General features: G+C 35.8%; 1 protein-coding gene across 49 annotated transcripts in view; it reads right to left on the bottom strand.

Annotated features, from left to right (window-relative positions):
* The window catches only part of Rims2 (regulating synaptic membrane exocytosis 2), a 544,765-nt gene that overhangs the window by 254,224 nt on the left and 271,027 nt on the right, over nucleotides 1–19,514 (bottom strand). For all 49 annotated transcript variants that reach the window (XM_045144630.1, XM_045144647.1, XM_045144632.1 and 46 more), the window contains one exon: nucleotides 18,535–19,460. In XM_045144630.1, the coding sequence (XP_045000565.1) occupies nucleotides 18,535–19,460 (926 nt within the window). The remainder of the gene's footprint in view (nucleotides 1–18,534; nucleotides 19,461–19,514) is intronic.

Genomic DNA, 19,514 nt, shown 5'->3' with positions numbered 1-19,514 from the left:
TGTAGGAAGAATGATGAATATTTCAAAAAAAATTAAACAGAGGTTCAGTAATGGCCACTATTTCAAAAGCCAAATGATCAAATTTTGTTCCTAGAATGCAATATGATATTGTTTATAATGATGAAATAGCCTCAATTGACTGGTTAAAAGTTATACAAAGAATTTTCTATTAAAATGATAGAACTGATTCATTCTATTTCTACTTATAGAAAGGAAAAGTGAAATGACAAAACTTACTTAAATGCCATGAATTACTTAATATTACTTGGGAAAGCTTATATTTTCGGGAATCTCACTCTTATAAAAAGTTTTTGTCACTGAACATAAATGGCAAATAAAACTGAAAATCCATTTCCCAAACTTAATGTTTATTTACTGTACATTTTTAAAATGTTTTTAGCCAGGTGTGGTGGCGCACACCTTTCATCCCAGCACTCGGGAGACAGAGGCAGGAGGATTGCCATGAGTTTGAGGCCACCCTGAGACTACATAGTGAATTCCAGGTCAGCCTGAGCTACAGCGAGACCCTACCTCAGAAAACCAAAAAAAAAAAAAAAAAGTTTTTAAATATATAAATATAGGGCTGGAGGAATGACTAGCAGCTAAGGCATTTGCTCGCAAAGCCAAAGGACCCAGGTTTGATTCTCTAGGACCCACAATAGCCACATGCACAAGGGGGCACATGCATCTGGAGTTCGTTTGCAGTGGCTGGAGGCCCTGGCACGCCTCCCTCTCTCTCTCTCTCTCTCTCTCTCTCTCTCTCTCTCTCTCTCTCTCTCTCCCTCTCTCCCTCCCTCCCTCCCTCCCTCCCTTTTTCTCTGTCAAATATGTGTGTGTGTGTTTGTGTGTGTGTGTGTATGTATGTTTTTAAACATTACTGAATTTATTTCACTATCTATGTATTTTTTAAGCCCTAATGTAAGAGGTAAAACAATACAAATTGCTTACAAAAATAAACACAAAAAAATAATCCACAGCATATAGGCAAGAACAAAATGCTATGAGAAAATATGAGATCTAATTTAGATTTGGGGGTCAACAAATTACCATTCCTTTTGAAGGAATGGTAATTAAGATGAGAACTGAAAGATATAACTTAGCAGACAAGTAAGGAGAAAGATGAAAAGAGTACTCCAAGAATAAGTAATAACATGGCACTGAAAAAAATTCACACCTATATGACTAAACCAGAAGAATGGAGGATACAGTTCTACATAATAATGGTGGTGAAAAGGGGCTGAGGAAATGGCTTAGCAGTTAAGGTGTTTTCCTGTGAAGCCTAAGGACTCTGGTTCGATTCCCCAGGACCCACATAAACTAGATGCACAAGGGGCACATGCGTCTAGTGTTCATTTGCAGTGGCTAGAGGCCCTGGCATGCCCATACTCTCTTTCTCTCTATCTGCCTCTTTCTTTCTCTCTCTCTCTGTGTATGTGTGTGAGTCTCAAATAAATTAATTAAAAATTTTAAAAAAAGCATGGTGATATGGCATAGAACAGTGTAGACATGACTTTTGTGCCACATTAAATATCCTGAGTTTCAAACATTGTTTAAATAATATAAGTCGAGCATAGTGGCGCACGCCTTTAATCCCAGCACTCGGGAGGCAGAGGTAGGAGGATTGCTGTGAATTCAAGGCCACCATGAGACTCCATAGTGAAATCCAGGTCAGCCTGGGCTAGAGTGAAACTCTACCTCGAAAAACAGAAAAAAAAAAAAAACCACTACTAATAACAATAATAATAATATGGTGATAGGATCTGACTCATAGCTTAAAACACTGAATCTCAGAACCATACAGAAAATAGGCTAAAAGAAACAAAAAGTTAAATGGTATTTGGAATAATCTGTGGGAAATGTGCTTATAGCTAAACCAAAGGTAAAGTCAACAAACGTAAGAAAAGAGTGAATTGAGAAATGTTTTGTAGGTAAAAATTACAGTGTTGAGGACTGAAGAGTCAAGGTTAACACCCAGACTTCTTGGTCATTAACAAATGAAAAAAAAAAAAAAAAAAAGAAAATTTTGAGAGGGAAAAAACTAGAACATTTTTTGTTAGGAAAGTTGTAGAAAGGAAATACTCTATTTTATAGGCTCTAAAATGATACTGACTACTGATAAGACTTATATTTCATGTTATAAAAATAAAATCCTAAAATTTATTAATACAATGGTTGATACTGAATATACTGAATATATTACTAGAAATGTCTGTTATTCATGAGGGAATATACATAACCAAAATTTAATGAATCTCCCTAAAGTTTTGATTTGAAGACAAATCAGTCATTTTAATCATATATATATATATATATATATATATATATATATATATATATATGTGTGTGTATATGTGAATGTATATATATGTGTGTGTGCGTGTGTGTGCGTGTAAGTAGGCTCATTCAGGAAAACAGGGTAAAATAGAAAATAAAGAGAAAAGAAATTAAATTCTATTTAAATTCTATTATTTAGAATTTAATTGAAGGAATTGAGATTGAAAAAGTATATGTAAAGAATGAAAGAAGATGAGAGATAACACCTTCAACCAAACAAGAGAGTTTTCTAACAAGGAAGATAAATAAATCACACGTAATGATTTCTATACATCAAATAAGATAAGGGAGAGAAAAATATGTGTTTGCCAATGTGAAGATTAGAAAAATGCTAGAAACAACATTGTATATGCAGTGTTGAGAAATCAGATCAAAGTACGCAACAGGTAGTGAATTAGTAGAAAATTTATATGAAGACAAAAAATTTCTCAAGGTGAAATTCACAATTTTCATCATCAATATTATCTAGCAATATTTTAAATATGTATGAATCAATGAATTAGAAACTATTAGTGGAACCAGGAAATTAGTTTAACAAACCTTCCAAGACCTAGCTAATATTTGAGAACCACTGGAGATTATTCTTTATAAAATGTTTATAAAGGAGAATGAAGTTATATTATCGAGCACAAAAATATTTTAAAATGTAGAAAGGGTTTCATTATTTAGAGACATGCTTCTTATGCTTTTCATGACACAGATGCATGATTAGAATTCTGGTAACACACACCATCATAGATGGAGATGATCAGTCCATGGGATATTTATGTTCCTGACTGGGACTATTCAAAAAAAATGAGAATATTTGTATCTCAGGAAACCTGTTGTCTTTTCAAAGCACATTATTCTTTTTTTTTTTAACATTTTCTGTTCATTTTTATTTATTTATTTGAAAATTACAGAGAGAGAGAGTGAGAGAAAGAGACAGATAGAGAGGGGATGGGTGGGTCAGGGCTTCCAGACACTGCAAACGAACTCCAGACGCGTGTGCCCCTTGTGCATCTGTCTAACGTGAGTCCTGGGGAATCGAGCCTCGAACAGGGGTCCTTAGGCTTCACAGGCAAGTGCTTAACCACTAAGCAATCTCTCCAGCCCCAAAGTACATTATTCTTCCATAACAAAGCTTCTAAACTCTTCCAGAGTGAAAAATAACATAAATCCTAAAATTAAAATTCATAAGTAATTTATATGACATAAAGAGAATTCCATTCTCCTATAATGATCTTTGTACTTCTACAATAAAAACTAAAAAGCGGGCTGGAGAGATGGCTTGGCGGTTAAACGCTTGCCTGTGAAACCTAAGGAGCCCGGTTCGAGGCTCGGTTCCCCAGGTCCCACATTAGCCAGATGCACAAGGGGGCGTACGTGTCTGGAGTTCGTTTGCAGAGGCTGGAAGCCCTGGCGCGCCCATTCTCTCTCTCTCTCCTTCTATCTGTCTTTCTCTCTGTGTCTGTCGCTCTCAAATAAATAAATAAAATAAATAAAAATAAATTAAAAAAAAACTAAAAAGCATTAAAAGAGAGAATTTTAGACCTGAAAAATGCCTAAGAAAATATATGGAGTTCATTGCATACTGCAAAATCCAAAGGAATGACTCAACGATGTTAAAGGTAAACTGACAAGAATTACTGAATTAGAAAAGCAGACAAAAACAGGCTTTAAGATGAAAGAAAATGAACAGATTATTGAAGCCCTGAGAGACTGTAACAAAAGATATTCATATTATTATAATTACAGGAGGAAAGGAGAAAGTAAATTGGTTGAAAAAGTATTTGAATAGCACCTGGAAATCTCCTGAGCCTGGCAAATATGTACATATGTATAGGCTTAAAACTTCAAAAAGTAAAAGAACTCAAAGACATTTATACAAAGATATATCTTAATGAAATTAAAAACTAAATTCTTGCTGGGCATGGTGACACACACCTTTAATCCCAGCACTCAGAAGGCAGAGGTACAAGGATTGTCATGCGTTTGAGGCCACTTTGAGACTACATAGTGAATTCCAGGTCAGCCTGGGCTAGAGCCAGACCCAACCCTGAAAAACAAAACAACAACAAGAACAACAACAACAAAATAGTCTTAAAAGACAAAAGAAGCACCTTCCTTACCTCAAGGTGAAAAACAATTTGAATAATAGCTGATTTCTCACCAGAAACCTTAAAGGGCAGAAAGAAGTGGCACAGCATTTTTCAATTGCCAAAAGAATTCATTATATGATGAAATTATCTTCCAAGAATGAAAGTCATTCTCAGAAAAAGAAAGTTAAGATAATTTACCACTAACAGGCCTACCCTAAGTGAATAGTAAAAGCAAGAATAACGGACAAAAAAATGATATTTTTGTAAGTATTAAGAAGGAATAAAAGACTCAATAAGCAAAAATAAGGATACTTACAATATAATTCTATGCTTCTGAATTTTTTTTCTTTTTTTTTTTTCCTTTTATCTGTTTATTTGAGAGAAAGAGGCAGAGAGGAAGAGAAAGAGGGAGGGAAGGAGAGAAATAGGCACACCAGGACCTCTAGCCACTGCAAACAAACTCCAGATGCATGCCCCCACCCCTTGTACATCTGGTTTACATGGGTCCTGGAGAATAGAACCTGGATATTTTGGCTTTCCAGGCAAACAGATGTCTTAACTGTTAAGCCATCTCTCCAGCCCCTAGCAGGTGGTTGTTAAGTCACTAGATTAGTGACAAGTTCCTCCTTAGATATTTTGGTGTCATTTTTGGGTTTGGGGTGGTTTGATTTGGCCCTTGCTTTTTGCCTTTTCTGTTCTGTCAATGATGGGGACTGAAGCCAGGGCCTTGTGCATACAAGGCAAGTTCTGAATTTTCTGTATTAGCTTTGAAACTTGAAGAAGAAAGTATTAGTTCTCTAATCTTGGCTTTCATATATACAGGAAATATTTAAGGCAAACATATTACAGACAGGGGAAGATAAATAAATGTAAGGTGAAAGCTATCAACATTTCAATTATAAAGGGAAATGGTACACATATTAAATATATCCCCTAGAAGAATAAAAAGGAATATACTTGAAAACACTAAAGATAATTTTTTAAGGTTCAAAGCAAATAATTCATAGAACAAGAAAAAATCAGAATGAAACAAGTAGAAAAAAAATGACAAACTACCATAAAACCGTAGGCCAATATTCCCCATGAATGGAGATATAGAAATCCATACCAAAGTATTCACAAATAAAATTCAAAATAATATAAAAATAATTGCACATTACAACCAAGTAAGGGTTAGTTTTGGAATATAGACTGAATTATATGTTTGAAAATTAGTGGAATTTACCATTTTTACAAGTTAAAGAAGAAAACATTGTATCATTTAATCTACTGCTCTATTGAAGAGAAAATACACTCACATTATAAAAAATTTTAAATGAGAAATAGATCTGATTTTGGTGAAATTAATAACTTAAAATGTAACATGTATATCTAAGCACATACTCAATAGTTAAAGCTGGATATTTTGTAAAAAGAAAAATTTCATGCAAGAGGATGTATTTATTTTTAATAGCCCAGAAGTAGGAATGTCCAAAATATTCAATAGGTAAATATCTAAACAAACTGTGGCATACAGACGTCATAGGATGCCACTTAATAACAGAAAGGAAAAATAAACCCATTGATGTCTGGAACATAGATGGTGTTCAAGGTCATGAATGCATAATAAAAAAGAATCTCAGAATGTCATTAATAGAATATTTTATGAATAAAATCATATGGTATGTGACATCTTGAGGACTTCAGTGGTTGCCAGATAGGAATGTTGTGGGTAAATGTGATATCACACTAACAAGGAAGCATTAGAATAGTGGTGATGCTATAGTAATTCTGTCTTTAGAATAGTGGTGGTCACATAAATCCATGTATGTGGTAAGATAGCATACAACCACAGTAGTGCCCCTGTATTCACAGTTGCATGTTCTGTAGTTTCAATTACTAGCAGTCAATAACAATCCAAAAAGGTTAATGTAAAATTACATAAATAAATATAAGTTTTAAATGCTATTCTGAATAGTGGGATTAAAATCACTGTGTCATCTCACTTTGTCCCCACCCAAAAAGCAAATCAACTTTTTTAAAAAATTTTTTTGTTGTTGTTCATTTTTTATTTATTTATTTGAGAGAGAAAGACAGATAGAGGGAGAGAGAGAGAGAATGGGCGCGCCAGGGCTTCCAGCCACTGCAAACGAACTCCAGATGCGTGCGCCCCCTTGTGCATCTGGCTAACGTGGGACCTGGGGAACCGAGCCTCGAACCGGGGTCCTTAGGCTTCACAGGCAAGCGCTTAACCGCTAAGCCATCTCTCCAGCCCACAAATCAACTTTTTGTCTAACTTTTCCACACTGTATATACTATTTTCCCTAAGGCAAATGAAAAAGACTATGTTCACATAGCTCATATTGTAGAACATTGTTATATTTTCTATTTTAATATTAACTATTAATAATAATAACAATAATGATAATAATCTCTTATTTAATTTCTCAATTACACAATTATATGCACATATGTATAGACAAAAACAGTATTATAAGGTAAGGTTTGACTTGTGGGTTCAGGAATCCACCTGGGATCTTGTGACCTGTCTCCCACACCTACAGATGCATGACAAACACTGTAGTACATACATAGCACTCCATAACCAATTCTCTCCTTTTTTATTTTTTTTCAGGTAGGGTCTCACTCTAGCCCAGGCTGACCTAAAATTCACTATGTAGTCTCAGTTTAGCCTCAAACTCTTGGTGATCCTCCTACCTCTGCCTGGGATTAAAGGTGTGCATCACCCTGCCTGGAAGTTCCCTCCTTTTCTAAATACTGGGAAAGGACTTGGAAAAAGGTACATGGGACTTCACCATATATATGCAACTTCCTACAGATCTGTGATTCACTGAAAGTGAAAAGTTAAATGTTATGTACTGCAGCTTTCATAGATACTTATCATGCCATTACTGGAGGTATTTGGAAAAAGAGCTACAGGTCAACTTGTCTGGAAGGTGAACAGAACAATGCTCTGTTAGGAAGTTATAGTAAAAGCACAGCAAGTCCTGCCTAACTCTGATATCTAATGACCATCACAGTATATGATGATATATGATGGACTGGCAAGATGGCTCAGTGATAAAGCTCTTGCCCCAAGCATAAGTTCAGATTCATGGCACTGAATACATGTCAAATGGCCATATAAGCCACCTGCCATCCCAGGGCTAAAGAAGTCGTGGAGACAGGAGATAACCAGGAATAAGATGGCTAAATAAACTAGCTGCATTGTAGCACTGAGCACAAGTAAGAGACCCTGCCTCAGTACAAACAGTGAGGAGAGCAATACAGGAAGAAACCCAATGTCAACCTATGCCTCCTTCTACCTTTTTCCTATTATTATAAACAAGCTGCCTCAGCTCCTACTGCAGGTCCTCCTACCCCCTAGTGCACTAAATCTCACCTATCATCACAGGAAGGATAGTAATTTCAAACTTCCCTTTCTTTCTCCTGCATTATCAAATGATCCTCTCCACAGGATCATTCCTTAAGAACAACAAACTTCACTTTCTAGCTATCATCCTTCTGAGGGGATTTATTGTTCCAGTTCCTCACTTAGCCTATCATGCTAGTCAATGTGCTTTTGTTAAGACTGCCAAATCGTAAACATCCCCCTACCTGTTAAAACTAATTGTCAATCTTCATCTTATCTGACAAATCTGCAGCAACCAGCACAATCTGTACTTTTGGAAATATTTCCTTCACTCGGATATTTTCAGCCTCCCCTTTTTTCCCCCCTACTTCAAGGTCCTGCTACTCTCAGTTGCTTTTGAATATTTTCCCTCAACATTCTCTCCTTGTGGAATTATGCAAAGACTTAAACTTGAGATCTATTATTTTCCCAGAACCATAATCTCAATTGTATCTTCATGGCATTAACTACCATACATATATTGACAATATCCAGATTGTATATCCAATCCAAATCATGCCAGTGTGCCTCCCACTGGAATATCTAATATCCTTCTTATTTTTTCCAAATACATAGTTGGAAAATCATATATATTTGAACCTCGGATCCTTCACTTTCCTCACCAAGAAGGCACATCCACCACAATATCTTTGTTGTTAATTCTTGTCTTCCACTTGCTCAGATTTTTCTTTATTTACTTTTAACTCAGCAAAAAATCATTGTTTGAAGTCTTACTAAGATTTTTCTCTTATTTTATCACAACTATAAATTATAACATAAAATTTTATCCAAAGCTTAGACAAAGATTCTATGCTTGACTCAAACTGAAAAGTGTCTGAAACTTTACCTTAGCCCATTTACATATTTCCTTGTAAAAATTCAGTTTAAGCAAAGTTTTAGTAAGAACCATGCTAAGTCAGTTTAACAAGAGCATTCTACCTTGGCAGATAATTAACCTTTGTCTTGGATCAGGCTCTTCATCGTCCAACTGAGGATTGAGTACCTTGACCTGTTTTCAGCAATAATAGGTTGTTTTGGCCAGAACTCCCCCTGGCCCTGATGTTTTCTTTTATCAATTATTTATGCAAAAAAATCTTCCTTTCCAATTTGTATCCTTTTTGTGTGTCTCTTGCTTTATTGCTATGGCTAAGACTTCCAGTACTATATTAAATAAAATTGGGGACAGTGGATATCCTTGTCTTGTTCCTGATTTTAGTGGAAAAGTTCCCAGTTTTTCCCCGTTTAGTAATATGTTGGCTGTAGGCTTGTCATAAATAAACTTTATTATGTTAAGATATGTTCCATCTACTCCCAGTCTCTGTAGGACTTTTATAATGAAGGGATGTTAGATTTTGTCAAATATTTTCTCTGCATCTGATGAGATATGTGATTTTTGTCCTTCAGTCCATTTATATAATGTATTATACTTATTGATGTGAATATGTTGAACCATCCCTGCATCTCTGGGATAAAGTATACTTGGTCAGAGTGAATGATCTTTCTGATATATTCTTGTATACTGTTGGCCAATATTTTGTTAAGAATTTTTGCATCTATGTTCATGAAGGAGATTGGTCTGTAATTTTCTTTTTTTGTTCTATCTTTACCCTGGTTTTGATACCAGAGTGATGCTGGCTTCATAAAAGGAGGTTGGTAGGATTCCTTCTTTTTCTATTTTATGGAAAAGTTAAAGAAGCAATGGTGTTAGCTCTTCCCTGAAGGTCTGGTAAAATTCACCAGGAAATCCATCTGGGCCTGGACTTTTTTAAGTTGGGAGACTTTTGATAATTGCTTGGATCACCATACTTGTTATAGGTCTATTTAAGTGATTAATTTCATCTTTATTTATTTAATTTAGTTAGGTAGGCCATAAAAGTCAAGGAAATCATCCATTTCTTTCAGAGTTTCATACTTAATGGAGTATATGTTTTTATAGTATGTCCCCATGCTTTTTTGAAGTTCTCTGGTATCTGTTGTGATGCTGCCTTTTAAATCTCTAATTTATTAATTTGTGTCTCTTCTCTCTTTTGGGCAGATTTGCTAAAGGTTTATCAATCTTGCTTATACTTTTGAAGAACCAACTCTTTGTTTCATTGGTTCTTTGGATTTTTTGTTTGTTTGTTTGTTTCTATTGCATTAATTTCTGCCCTAATCTTTATTATTTCTTCCAGTCTACTGATTTTCAGTTTGCCTTGTTCTTCTTTTTCCAAGGCTTTAAGGTGAAGCATTAAATTGTTTCCTTGTGAACTCTCTAATTTCTTAATATAGATACTTCCAGCTCTAAATTTCCCTCTTAGGACTGCCTGATTAAGTTACTATCATTTGCAGATGACGTGATTCTATACATAAAAGACCCAAAAGACTCTACCAGCAAACTGTTAGAGCTGATAAACACCTAAAGCCATGTAGCAGGATACAAAATAAACACACAGAAATCAGTAACCTTCCTACATTCTAACAATAAACACACAGAGGATGAAATCAGATAATCAATCCCATTCACAATTGCATCGAAATAAATAAATAAATAAATGAAGTACCTTGGAGTAAACCTAACCAAGGAAGTGAAGGATCTCTACAATGCAAACTTTAAAACACTCAAGCGATAAATTGCAGAAGACACTAGGAAATGGAAAAACATCCCTTGTTCTTGGATCAGAAGAATAAATATTATGAAAATGCCAATATTCCCAAAAGCAATCTACACATTTAATGCAATCCCCATCAAAATTCCAATAGCATTCTTCATGGAAATAGAAAAAAAAATCCAAAAATTCATTTGGAAGCACAAAATATTTCAAATATCTAAAACAATACTAAGCAACAAAAATAAAGCTAGTGGTATCACCATACCTGATTTTAACCTATACTACAGAGCCATAGTAACAAAAACAGCATGGTACAAGCACAAAAGCAGACATGTAGATCAATGGAACAGAATAGAGGACCCATCTGTAAGTCTGGGTAGCTATAGCCACCTGATATTCAACAAAAACGCCAAAAATATTCATTGGAGAAAAGACAGCCTTTTCAGCAAATGGTGCTGGGAAAACTGGGTATGTAACTGTAGAAGGATGAAAGTAGACCCTTTTCTTTCTCCATGTAGAAGAATTAAGTCCAAATGGATTAAAGACTTTAATATCAAACCTGAAACTCTGAAACTGCTACAGAAAAAAGAAGGGGAACCCCTTCAACATGTTGGTCTTGGCAAAGACTTTCTGAATATAACCCCAATTTCTCGGGCAATAAAACCACAGATTACCACTGGGACCTCCTAAAATTACAAAGATTTTGTATGGCAGAGGACACTGTGAATAAAGTAAAGAGGCAACCTACAGAATGGGAAAACAAAAACTTTGCCAGCTATACATCTGTTACAGGATTAATATTGGGATATACAAAGAACTCAAAAAAATTAATAATAAGAAATCAAACAACCCAATTAAAAAATGGGCTATGGAACTAAATGGAGAGTTCTCAAAAGAAGAAATACAGATGGCCTATAAGCATCTAAAAAAAATGTTCTACATCCCTAGTCATCAGGGAAATACAGATTAAAACTATGTTAAGATTCTATCTCACTCCTGTCAGATTGGCTACCATCATGAAAACAAATGACCAAAAATGCTGGTGAGGATGTGGAAAAAGAGGAACCCTTCTACACTGTTGGTGGGTATGCAATCTGGTCCACCCATTGTGGAAATCACTGTGGAGGTTCCTAAGACAGCTAAAAATAGATCTACCATATGACCCAGCTATAGCACTCCTAGGAATATATCCTAAGGACTCATCTCATTACCTTAGAAATACATGCTCAACCATGTTTATTGTCACTCAATTCACAATAGCTGGGAAATGGATCCAGCCTAGATGTCCCTCAACTGATGAGTGGATAATGAAGATATGTCACATTTATACAATGGAGTTCTACTCAGTGGTAAAGAAAAATGAAGTTATGAAATTTGCAGGACAAATGATGGATCTGGAACGAATTATAGTGAGGTAACTCAGGCACAGAAAGCCAAACATTGCATGTTCTCTCTCATATGTGGATCCTAGCCACAGATGATTGGACTTCTGTGTGAGTAGGAAGAAAATTCAATAGAAAAGGTCTGTAAGCTACAAAAGAGATATAAAGGGAAGATAAAGGAAGGGGGTACTTAATCGGATGACATATATATATATATGAATAGATAATGGGGATGAAAAGGCCCAAGTGAGGTCAGGGCATGGGATTGAGTAAAGGAAAGGCCGAGGGAGGGCTAATCAAAATCTAAAAGGATATAAATAAATAATATGGAGACCTATTTTTTTAGACAGTGGAACACTTAGGCCCCGTAGGTTGTTACTAGAAAATTTTCAATGCCAGGGATGGGATACCTCCCAGTGAGTTGTTGACCGGAGAGGTCCCTGATGCCCCCAAAACATTACTGGACATTGCCAAGGCTCTTGGTTTCCCACCAGGAATAGATGGTAAGACCCTATTTCTAAAGACTCCACATATTTGGGCTGTAAGACTACTGAAAAATCCTGCTGACACTGAGCTGATAACCTCCTCCAAGTAGACCAGCTGACAGAAAGCTAGAAGAAGACATTCTGCATGCAGTTCAATTGGAGAGAGAGAAAAGTCATCAGTGAAGATACTCAACAATGGACACTGCAAGCCTCATATTTGGCCAGCCAGGCCAAATGAGCCAACAGATGCAATAGTGACATGTCTATCATGGTAGAAACCAACTGCCCTCTAATTGGACTAGAGGCCTGCTCCATAAGAGGGAATACATCCCTGATACCGAAAATTTAAAACAGGGGTATTCATGAGTCCATGGGGTGTAATGTCTGCTGCTATCTGGCTAAATGCATATACTATGCTCTTCAAACTGCCCAGTAAGCACTTCTCTTAATGTTCATACCTACATATTAATGCTACTCTCACTTTTGGTAGAGAACCTTCTCTTTTCAGACAGTAGTGACCTTGGGATGATTCAGAAGGCATCATGGTATTGGGAAGAAATGACAGGAGTGTTCAGCACTGCAATATATCTATCACACCTTCCAAGGCTCAGGGTCCATTACAGAAGAGGTGGCGAAAAAAATTCAAGAGCCAAAGGAAGATTAGGACTCCTTGCAACATGCTCCACTAGACATGACCTCATAGTGCCTTGACACTATCTACACAAGACCATCATAATAGGAGGAAAAGATCATGACATCAAAATAAAAAAGAGACTGATTGAGAGGAGGAGGGAATATGATGGAGAATAGAGTGGGGAGGAGGGAGGGCATTACCATGGGATATTGTTTATAATCATGGAAGTTGTTAATTAAAAAAAAATCTTCCATCTACCAACTCCCCTAGCCCTGCCCCAATAAATTCACATTGCCCAGACTTTACGCTCAGTTGAAATCTCATTACAATGGTCCCTGCACTTGTCCTGAATGAAGTCTATGTCACCATGCTCTTAATAAGCCACAAAGAATCATATTTTTCTTCACTAGGATCTTTAAACCTCCACTACTACCAGCTTGTTTTTTTGTTTTTGTTTTTGTTTTTTCCTTTTGTACTCATTAGCCTGAGGTTTGGTGTCTCTGTAGCCTTTCTTGTTCAAGTGTTATCACCACAGTATCAAGACTTACCTTCAAAAGGTACATCGGAACCATTTCTTTGTTACTCAAAACTGTCCAATCACTTCTCATTAGGCTTCCAAGAAAAGGTAAAAGCCCAAGTTCTTACTATGGCTTAAACAGAATCCTAATTTGGTTCCCTGGTGCCTCTGTAACCTCAGGACATTTGTAAGCAAGCACCTTTTACACACTTAGCCATCTCTCCCAACCCACAGGACATTTATATGCCTCTACTATACACAGTAGTATCTAGAATGTAAATATTAGCCAAAAAATTAACGAATTAAAACATCATCGTTCGTTATGCAATTGAGCTTTTTTCTTAATAGTACCCACAAATAAAGAAAGCATTTAAGTGAATATTTTAACTGAAACCACATGGGATATCTACTTGTACACTTATTTGGAAATGCCTTCTTACCCTCCTGGTAGATTTACGAAACCATACACCACATAAATATGAAGTTCCATTGAGCACAGTTTGAAAAATAATGAATTAGTTTATTTTCCCATCTTTGAGAGGACTTGAAACTGAGAAATAATCTTCCTAACTTCCTAACATTACACCAGGGATCACTAGCAGGAGCTAAAATTAAACCTGGATAATTAATTTATAGTATGTGTTTTATTTCAACAGCTGTTCCTGGTATGCTCCTTACCTCTGGTCAAAGAAAAAGACATGGTTGGCCAACACTGATCAAACTGGTAGGTATGTGCAACATAAGCTAAAGCTTTTTAGGTTCAGCAAATTTAAAGGTTAGGTAATCCAAACAATAAACCATTGTAAGACAGAAGTTGTCTATCCATGTTGAAGCATAAGTAGAAGCAAATGGCATACATCACTGCATATATAAGTAGTATAGATAGTCAAAACATCCAAACCATCAGTCAAGTTATTAATAGTATAAAAACTATTAGTTGTTTTATATCAACTAGTGACATTATTATTTTATAAAAACTATACAATTTGGGACTGGAGATACAGCTTAGTGGTTAAGCACTTGCCTGTGAAGCCTAAGGTCCCCAGTTCAAGGCTTGATTCCCCAGTACCCATGTAAGCCAGATGTACAAGGTGGCACATGCCTCTGGAGTTCAGTTACAGTGGCTGGAGGCCCTCATGCACCCATTCTCTCACTTTCTCTCTCTCTCTCCCTCCGTCTCCCTCTTTCTCTCTCTGTCACTCTCAAAGAAATAAATAAAAATCAACAATGTTTTTAAAAAAATCTATAAAATCCTATTTTTAACTTTTAAAAACACTTAAAGTCATCACTCTTATTGCTGGATTCTTCTAAGCATTTATTCTTTTCAGAATTTCAGTTAATTTTATGTTAATGGGCACTTCATAATATGCTACAATCTCTCTTTTGTCTACAGTAATACTACGCATGCCTGGAAATAACTGTCTCAATTACATGCTAGGAAGACACTGAACTAGCACAGTGTTTTTGTTCTATTATTGCATTGACATTTCTTCCATTCTCTCCATTCACAATAGTGGGCATATAAAGGGCTGCTTATGACTACCTAGGAAAGGAGAAGAAAGGACAAGCCTAGTTTGTATGAGTCATCTCAACATGTGTGTACAAATAAATGTACAACTGACTTATTTATAGGTGACCCTGAAATATGGTCAATAAAGAAAATCTGTCATTATTTCTCCAGTGAATGTGTGCCTGTGTTTAACAACAAAAAAAACTAAAATACATTTCACATGACTATAGTCTCATGAAATATGCTAATTAAACTTTTCAATCATTTAAAAATAAATAAAGTATTTTGGTTCAAAAATAGGGCTGGAGAGATGGCTTAGCGGTTAAGCGCTTGCCTGTGAAGCCTAAGGACCCCGGTTCGAGGCTCGGTTCCCCAGGTCCCACGTTAGCCAGATGCACAAGGGGGCGCACGCATCTGGAGTTCGTTTGCAGAGGCTGGAGGCCCTGGCGCGCCCATTCTCTCTCTCTCTCCCTCTACCTGTCTTTCTCTCTGTGTCTGTCGCTCTCAAATAAATAAATAAATAATTAAAAAAATATACTTTAAAAAAAAAAATAAAAGACATACTGAAACAGGTAGTAGGCTAAATAAGGTTCATAAGCATTGTCTTACCAGAAAATATTCTAAACTATATATTATCAAACAGTATTCTCAGCTGAAACATCCTAAGAAATTCTTAGGACAGTCTCTTACAAACAATAAAATCATATTATGTATCCTGAAAAATGAGGTTTAGGTAAAAATGTAGGATCTCCTGTTACCAAACAAGTTCTATAAACCTTACCTGTGGCTAACACTTGCAGGACAGGCTTACAAAATGAAAGTCCATCCCACATACAATTTTCTTAGAAAAGTCGGCTACCATACACTCAGACTTACAGAGGATGTTCTAAATCCCATACCACAAAGCTAGAATTCTAGGACAAAAGAAACTGCTGTCTTGTTTTATGCTTCATATGTAGCACTATAAGTTCTGGAGTTACATTTAGGTGGATGATGAATAATTCTACTGTATATCTTGAAATAACTGAATTAGAATGAGATATAGCTTGCTGTTACTTCAATATTTTAAACAAAAATATAATTTTGCTATAGTATTTATAACTCCAGTATAGCATTTGCTCTGAAATGCTTCTTACCAGTTGATATGCTTTATACAAAATGATATATTTTATTAATCACTAAAAAATTAAATCTAAGCATCACTAAATTGAAAAGGATTTTATTTTTAAGTCAAAAGTTAATATTCAAGTCGGGTGTGGTGGCAAATGCCTTTAATCCCAGCACTCGGGAGGCAGAAGTGGGAGGATTGCTGTGAATTCGAGGACACCCTGAGACTACATAGTGAATTCCATGTCAGCCTGAGCTAGAGTGAGACCCTACCTTGAAAAACCAAAAAGAAAAGAAAAGTTAATATTTTCAAGACTGCAAACTAATTCCAATGATTAGTCCACAATTTTGCTTTTTATTTTATTCAACTAGTTAAGGACCCAATCACATATTCCACACAATGAAAGCAGTAAAATAATTTTCTTAGTATCTAGTTGAGTACTAAGTTTTCTGCTTAAAACAATCTTTTTCTATCAGTAAATGTTTTTATGGTGTTTCATCCATAATTAATATAATATTAATATATTTATGCACAGATAATTACCATCTTAAACATTTTTAAATTCTTCAATTTATCAGAGTTAAATCTTTCCCTTTATTCCCATTTGTAAACTTAACTTCTGGCTGTACAATTTATAAATTAAGTTAGTTCAGCTTCTTAATCTGCTAATGTTTACATTATATAATTTCAAGCCACAAATAAGCTTTATAATATGTATTTTCAACTGCATATCTCATGAAATGAAAGATATCCTATTTTTAATAATGAAGTAATGCCCTAATGCTCTTAGTATAGAAAAAGAAGAATTGTACCCATGTAACTGCAATGTGATTTCTTTTTATTCAAAAATAAAACTCCAAGACTAAAGTTAATATTTGTATAATTATTTTCAATTAAGTTCTTTGGTGGGGGTGTTGAGGCAGGGTCTTGTTCTAGCCCACGGTGAGCTGGAATTCATTATGTAGTCTCAGGCTGGCCTCAAACCCACAACAATCTTTCTACTTCTGCCTCCCAGGTGCTGGGATTAAAGATGTGCACCACCACACCAGGCTACTTATTCATTATTTTTAAGTCACTTTTCCCATTTTGTTTTAGTATGTGAACTACCCTTAATTTATAATTATTTTCTGATTACTTTTGGTTTATTACAAAATGACTCTATAGTAACTACTTGTCTATATGCCTTCCAGCATTCTTTTGTGTATTCCTTTTGATTCATATAAAAACAGAAATGGAGGCTGAAGAGATGGCTGAGAAGTGAAAGGTGCTTGCTTGCAAAATCTGATAGCCTGGGTTTGATCCTCAGTGCCCACATACAGCCAGATGCACAGAGTGGCACATGCTTCTGGAGTTCATTTACAGTGACTAGAGGTCCTAGAATGTCCATACTTTGTTTCTCTCTCTTTCCAAATAAATAAATAAAAATAAAAAAGAAATGTACCATTCAGCAAATATTATGATAAAACTGGAGTGAGGGAGAGGCAGCAGTTGACACAGGAGTTATATTATATACTCACCAATCTGGTATACTTTATCATACACCAAATACGTTCCAGAAATAAAAAAGAGTTAATGTTAAAAAAAACTAATAAAAATGACAACATGTATAGCTAAATACTTAACAGATTTGAGGACAAAGAGTTTCTAAGAATGAAAGTTGTGGAAAAACCTCAACAAAGATATAAAACTATGTCTGTATTAAATTCAATTGTCTCAAATAAAATTAATAAATAACCAAATAGGAAATAAATATCAACAAATAACTGTTAAATGACATAAAATTTTAATATTCAAAAGCGCTCAATAAGAGAAAACTAATATATCCAATAGAAATTTGGACAGAAGAAATAAAAGAAATGAAAAGATGACTCATAGAAGATATTAAATAGCAATAAGCATACAAAAACACTGAACTTTCACAATCAAATTAAATTAAAATGATGGAGAGTATTTCATGGCCTATTGGCAAAATTTTAGTGCACTGACATCAAAAGTTCAAGCACATGTGACAAGAACACTGAAAATGTTTAAACCCTTTCTGGAAAGCCAAACAGAAATCTGACTTAAGGCCTATAAACCCAAAGTAAATTATATATATATATATAGTCTTTAAATGCTCAAAGACATAGGCAAATATTATCAGAAAGATAACTATAGCAATATTATTTATATAAACATCTACTCGGTTTTTATGATGAGGTTTTTTTTCTTTTTTTTTCGAGGTAGGTTTTCACTCTAGCTCAGGCTGACCTGAAATTCTCTATGTAGTCACAGGATGGCCTCCAACTCACAGCAATCCTCCTACCTCTGCCTCCAGAGTGCTGAGATTAAAGGCGTATGCCACCACGCCCACCTTAACATGAGATTTTTTAATGACCAGCACTACTCAAAGACGTGAAATAAATGAAAGAGTGCCTAACTATTGACTAATGAATCAGAAGTACAAATAACCAAAAAATGCTACTGTCGTAGACTACAGAAAAATGTGTGATTAAAGAGCTTACCTTTTTCACTCACACTCTCACTTTCAATCTCAACATCATCACAACTTGTATATTCAGGCGTGGAAGCCAATTCCTCCTCTGAACTGCTCAATGAAACCTGACGCATTTTACCTCCCTTCTTGGATTTATGAGGCTTTGGAGGTGGTGGTCTCACAGACTCTGACTGGTCTGAACTCAGAGAATCGTTCCTTAACATTGTTTCCATTTTTTCTCGTTTTGTTTTCCTTACAGCAGAGCTGGGATCTAAGTGGTGTTGCTTCCTTAGAGAGTCAGTATGCCTCATGTCTGGTCTATCAATGGGTATTGGACTCCTCCGGGGTGTTGGAGGACTATGGTTTGTGGTCCGTTGTGGATAAGAACCTTGTCCCTGAGCCTCTCTAGTTCTTTCCATTGAATAAGATCGCTGGTTTTCCATTGCAGCTCTACGTTCAGATATAGATCTTTGCCTTGATGGTCGGTCCATCCTCAGCAGAGAAATCCTAGAATCTTCTAGTTCAGCATTTGCCAAGGAAACATCACTATGCCGTCTCTCATGCCGGGCTCGAGATACCTCCGCATGGATGCGCATTTGTTCTTCATAGGGTTGTGGCTTTACCGGATATCGGGCCAGATTTGGATCACTTCTGTAGCGTGCCTGGTACTCCTCCTCTCTCCTTTGTCTTTCATACTCATCTCTACTGTCCAGATCCTCATCATCTACAATGTATTCTTTGGAATGCCTATGACTTCTCCTGTTGGAGTCCCTGTAATTTAAATGATCAGACTCTTCATAAAACTGAGGTTCTCGTTGAGATCGTCTGTCAGCATAATCTGATGGCGACCTAGGCATTGTGCTATCTGAAGGAACATACTGTGAATATTCCTCTCTTTCTTCCCTTTGCTCGTATCTTCTATTCTGATCCCTGGATACTGATGGACTTCGTTTCCTAAGTAACCAAAGAAAAAGAAAAATGAAAGGTACACCATTTAAGCAATTTTTA

The sequence above is a fragment of the Jaculus jaculus genome, chromosome 2 (assembly GCF_020740685.1).
Source record: "Jaculus jaculus isolate mJacJac1 chromosome 2, mJacJac1.mat.Y.cur, whole genome shotgun sequence".
Classification (NCBI taxonomy): domain Eukaryota; kingdom Metazoa; phylum Chordata; class Mammalia; order Rodentia; family Dipodidae; genus Jaculus; species Jaculus jaculus.
Note: the sequence above shows the minus strand (reverse complement) of the source record. Positions and strands in the feature narration are given on the sequence as shown.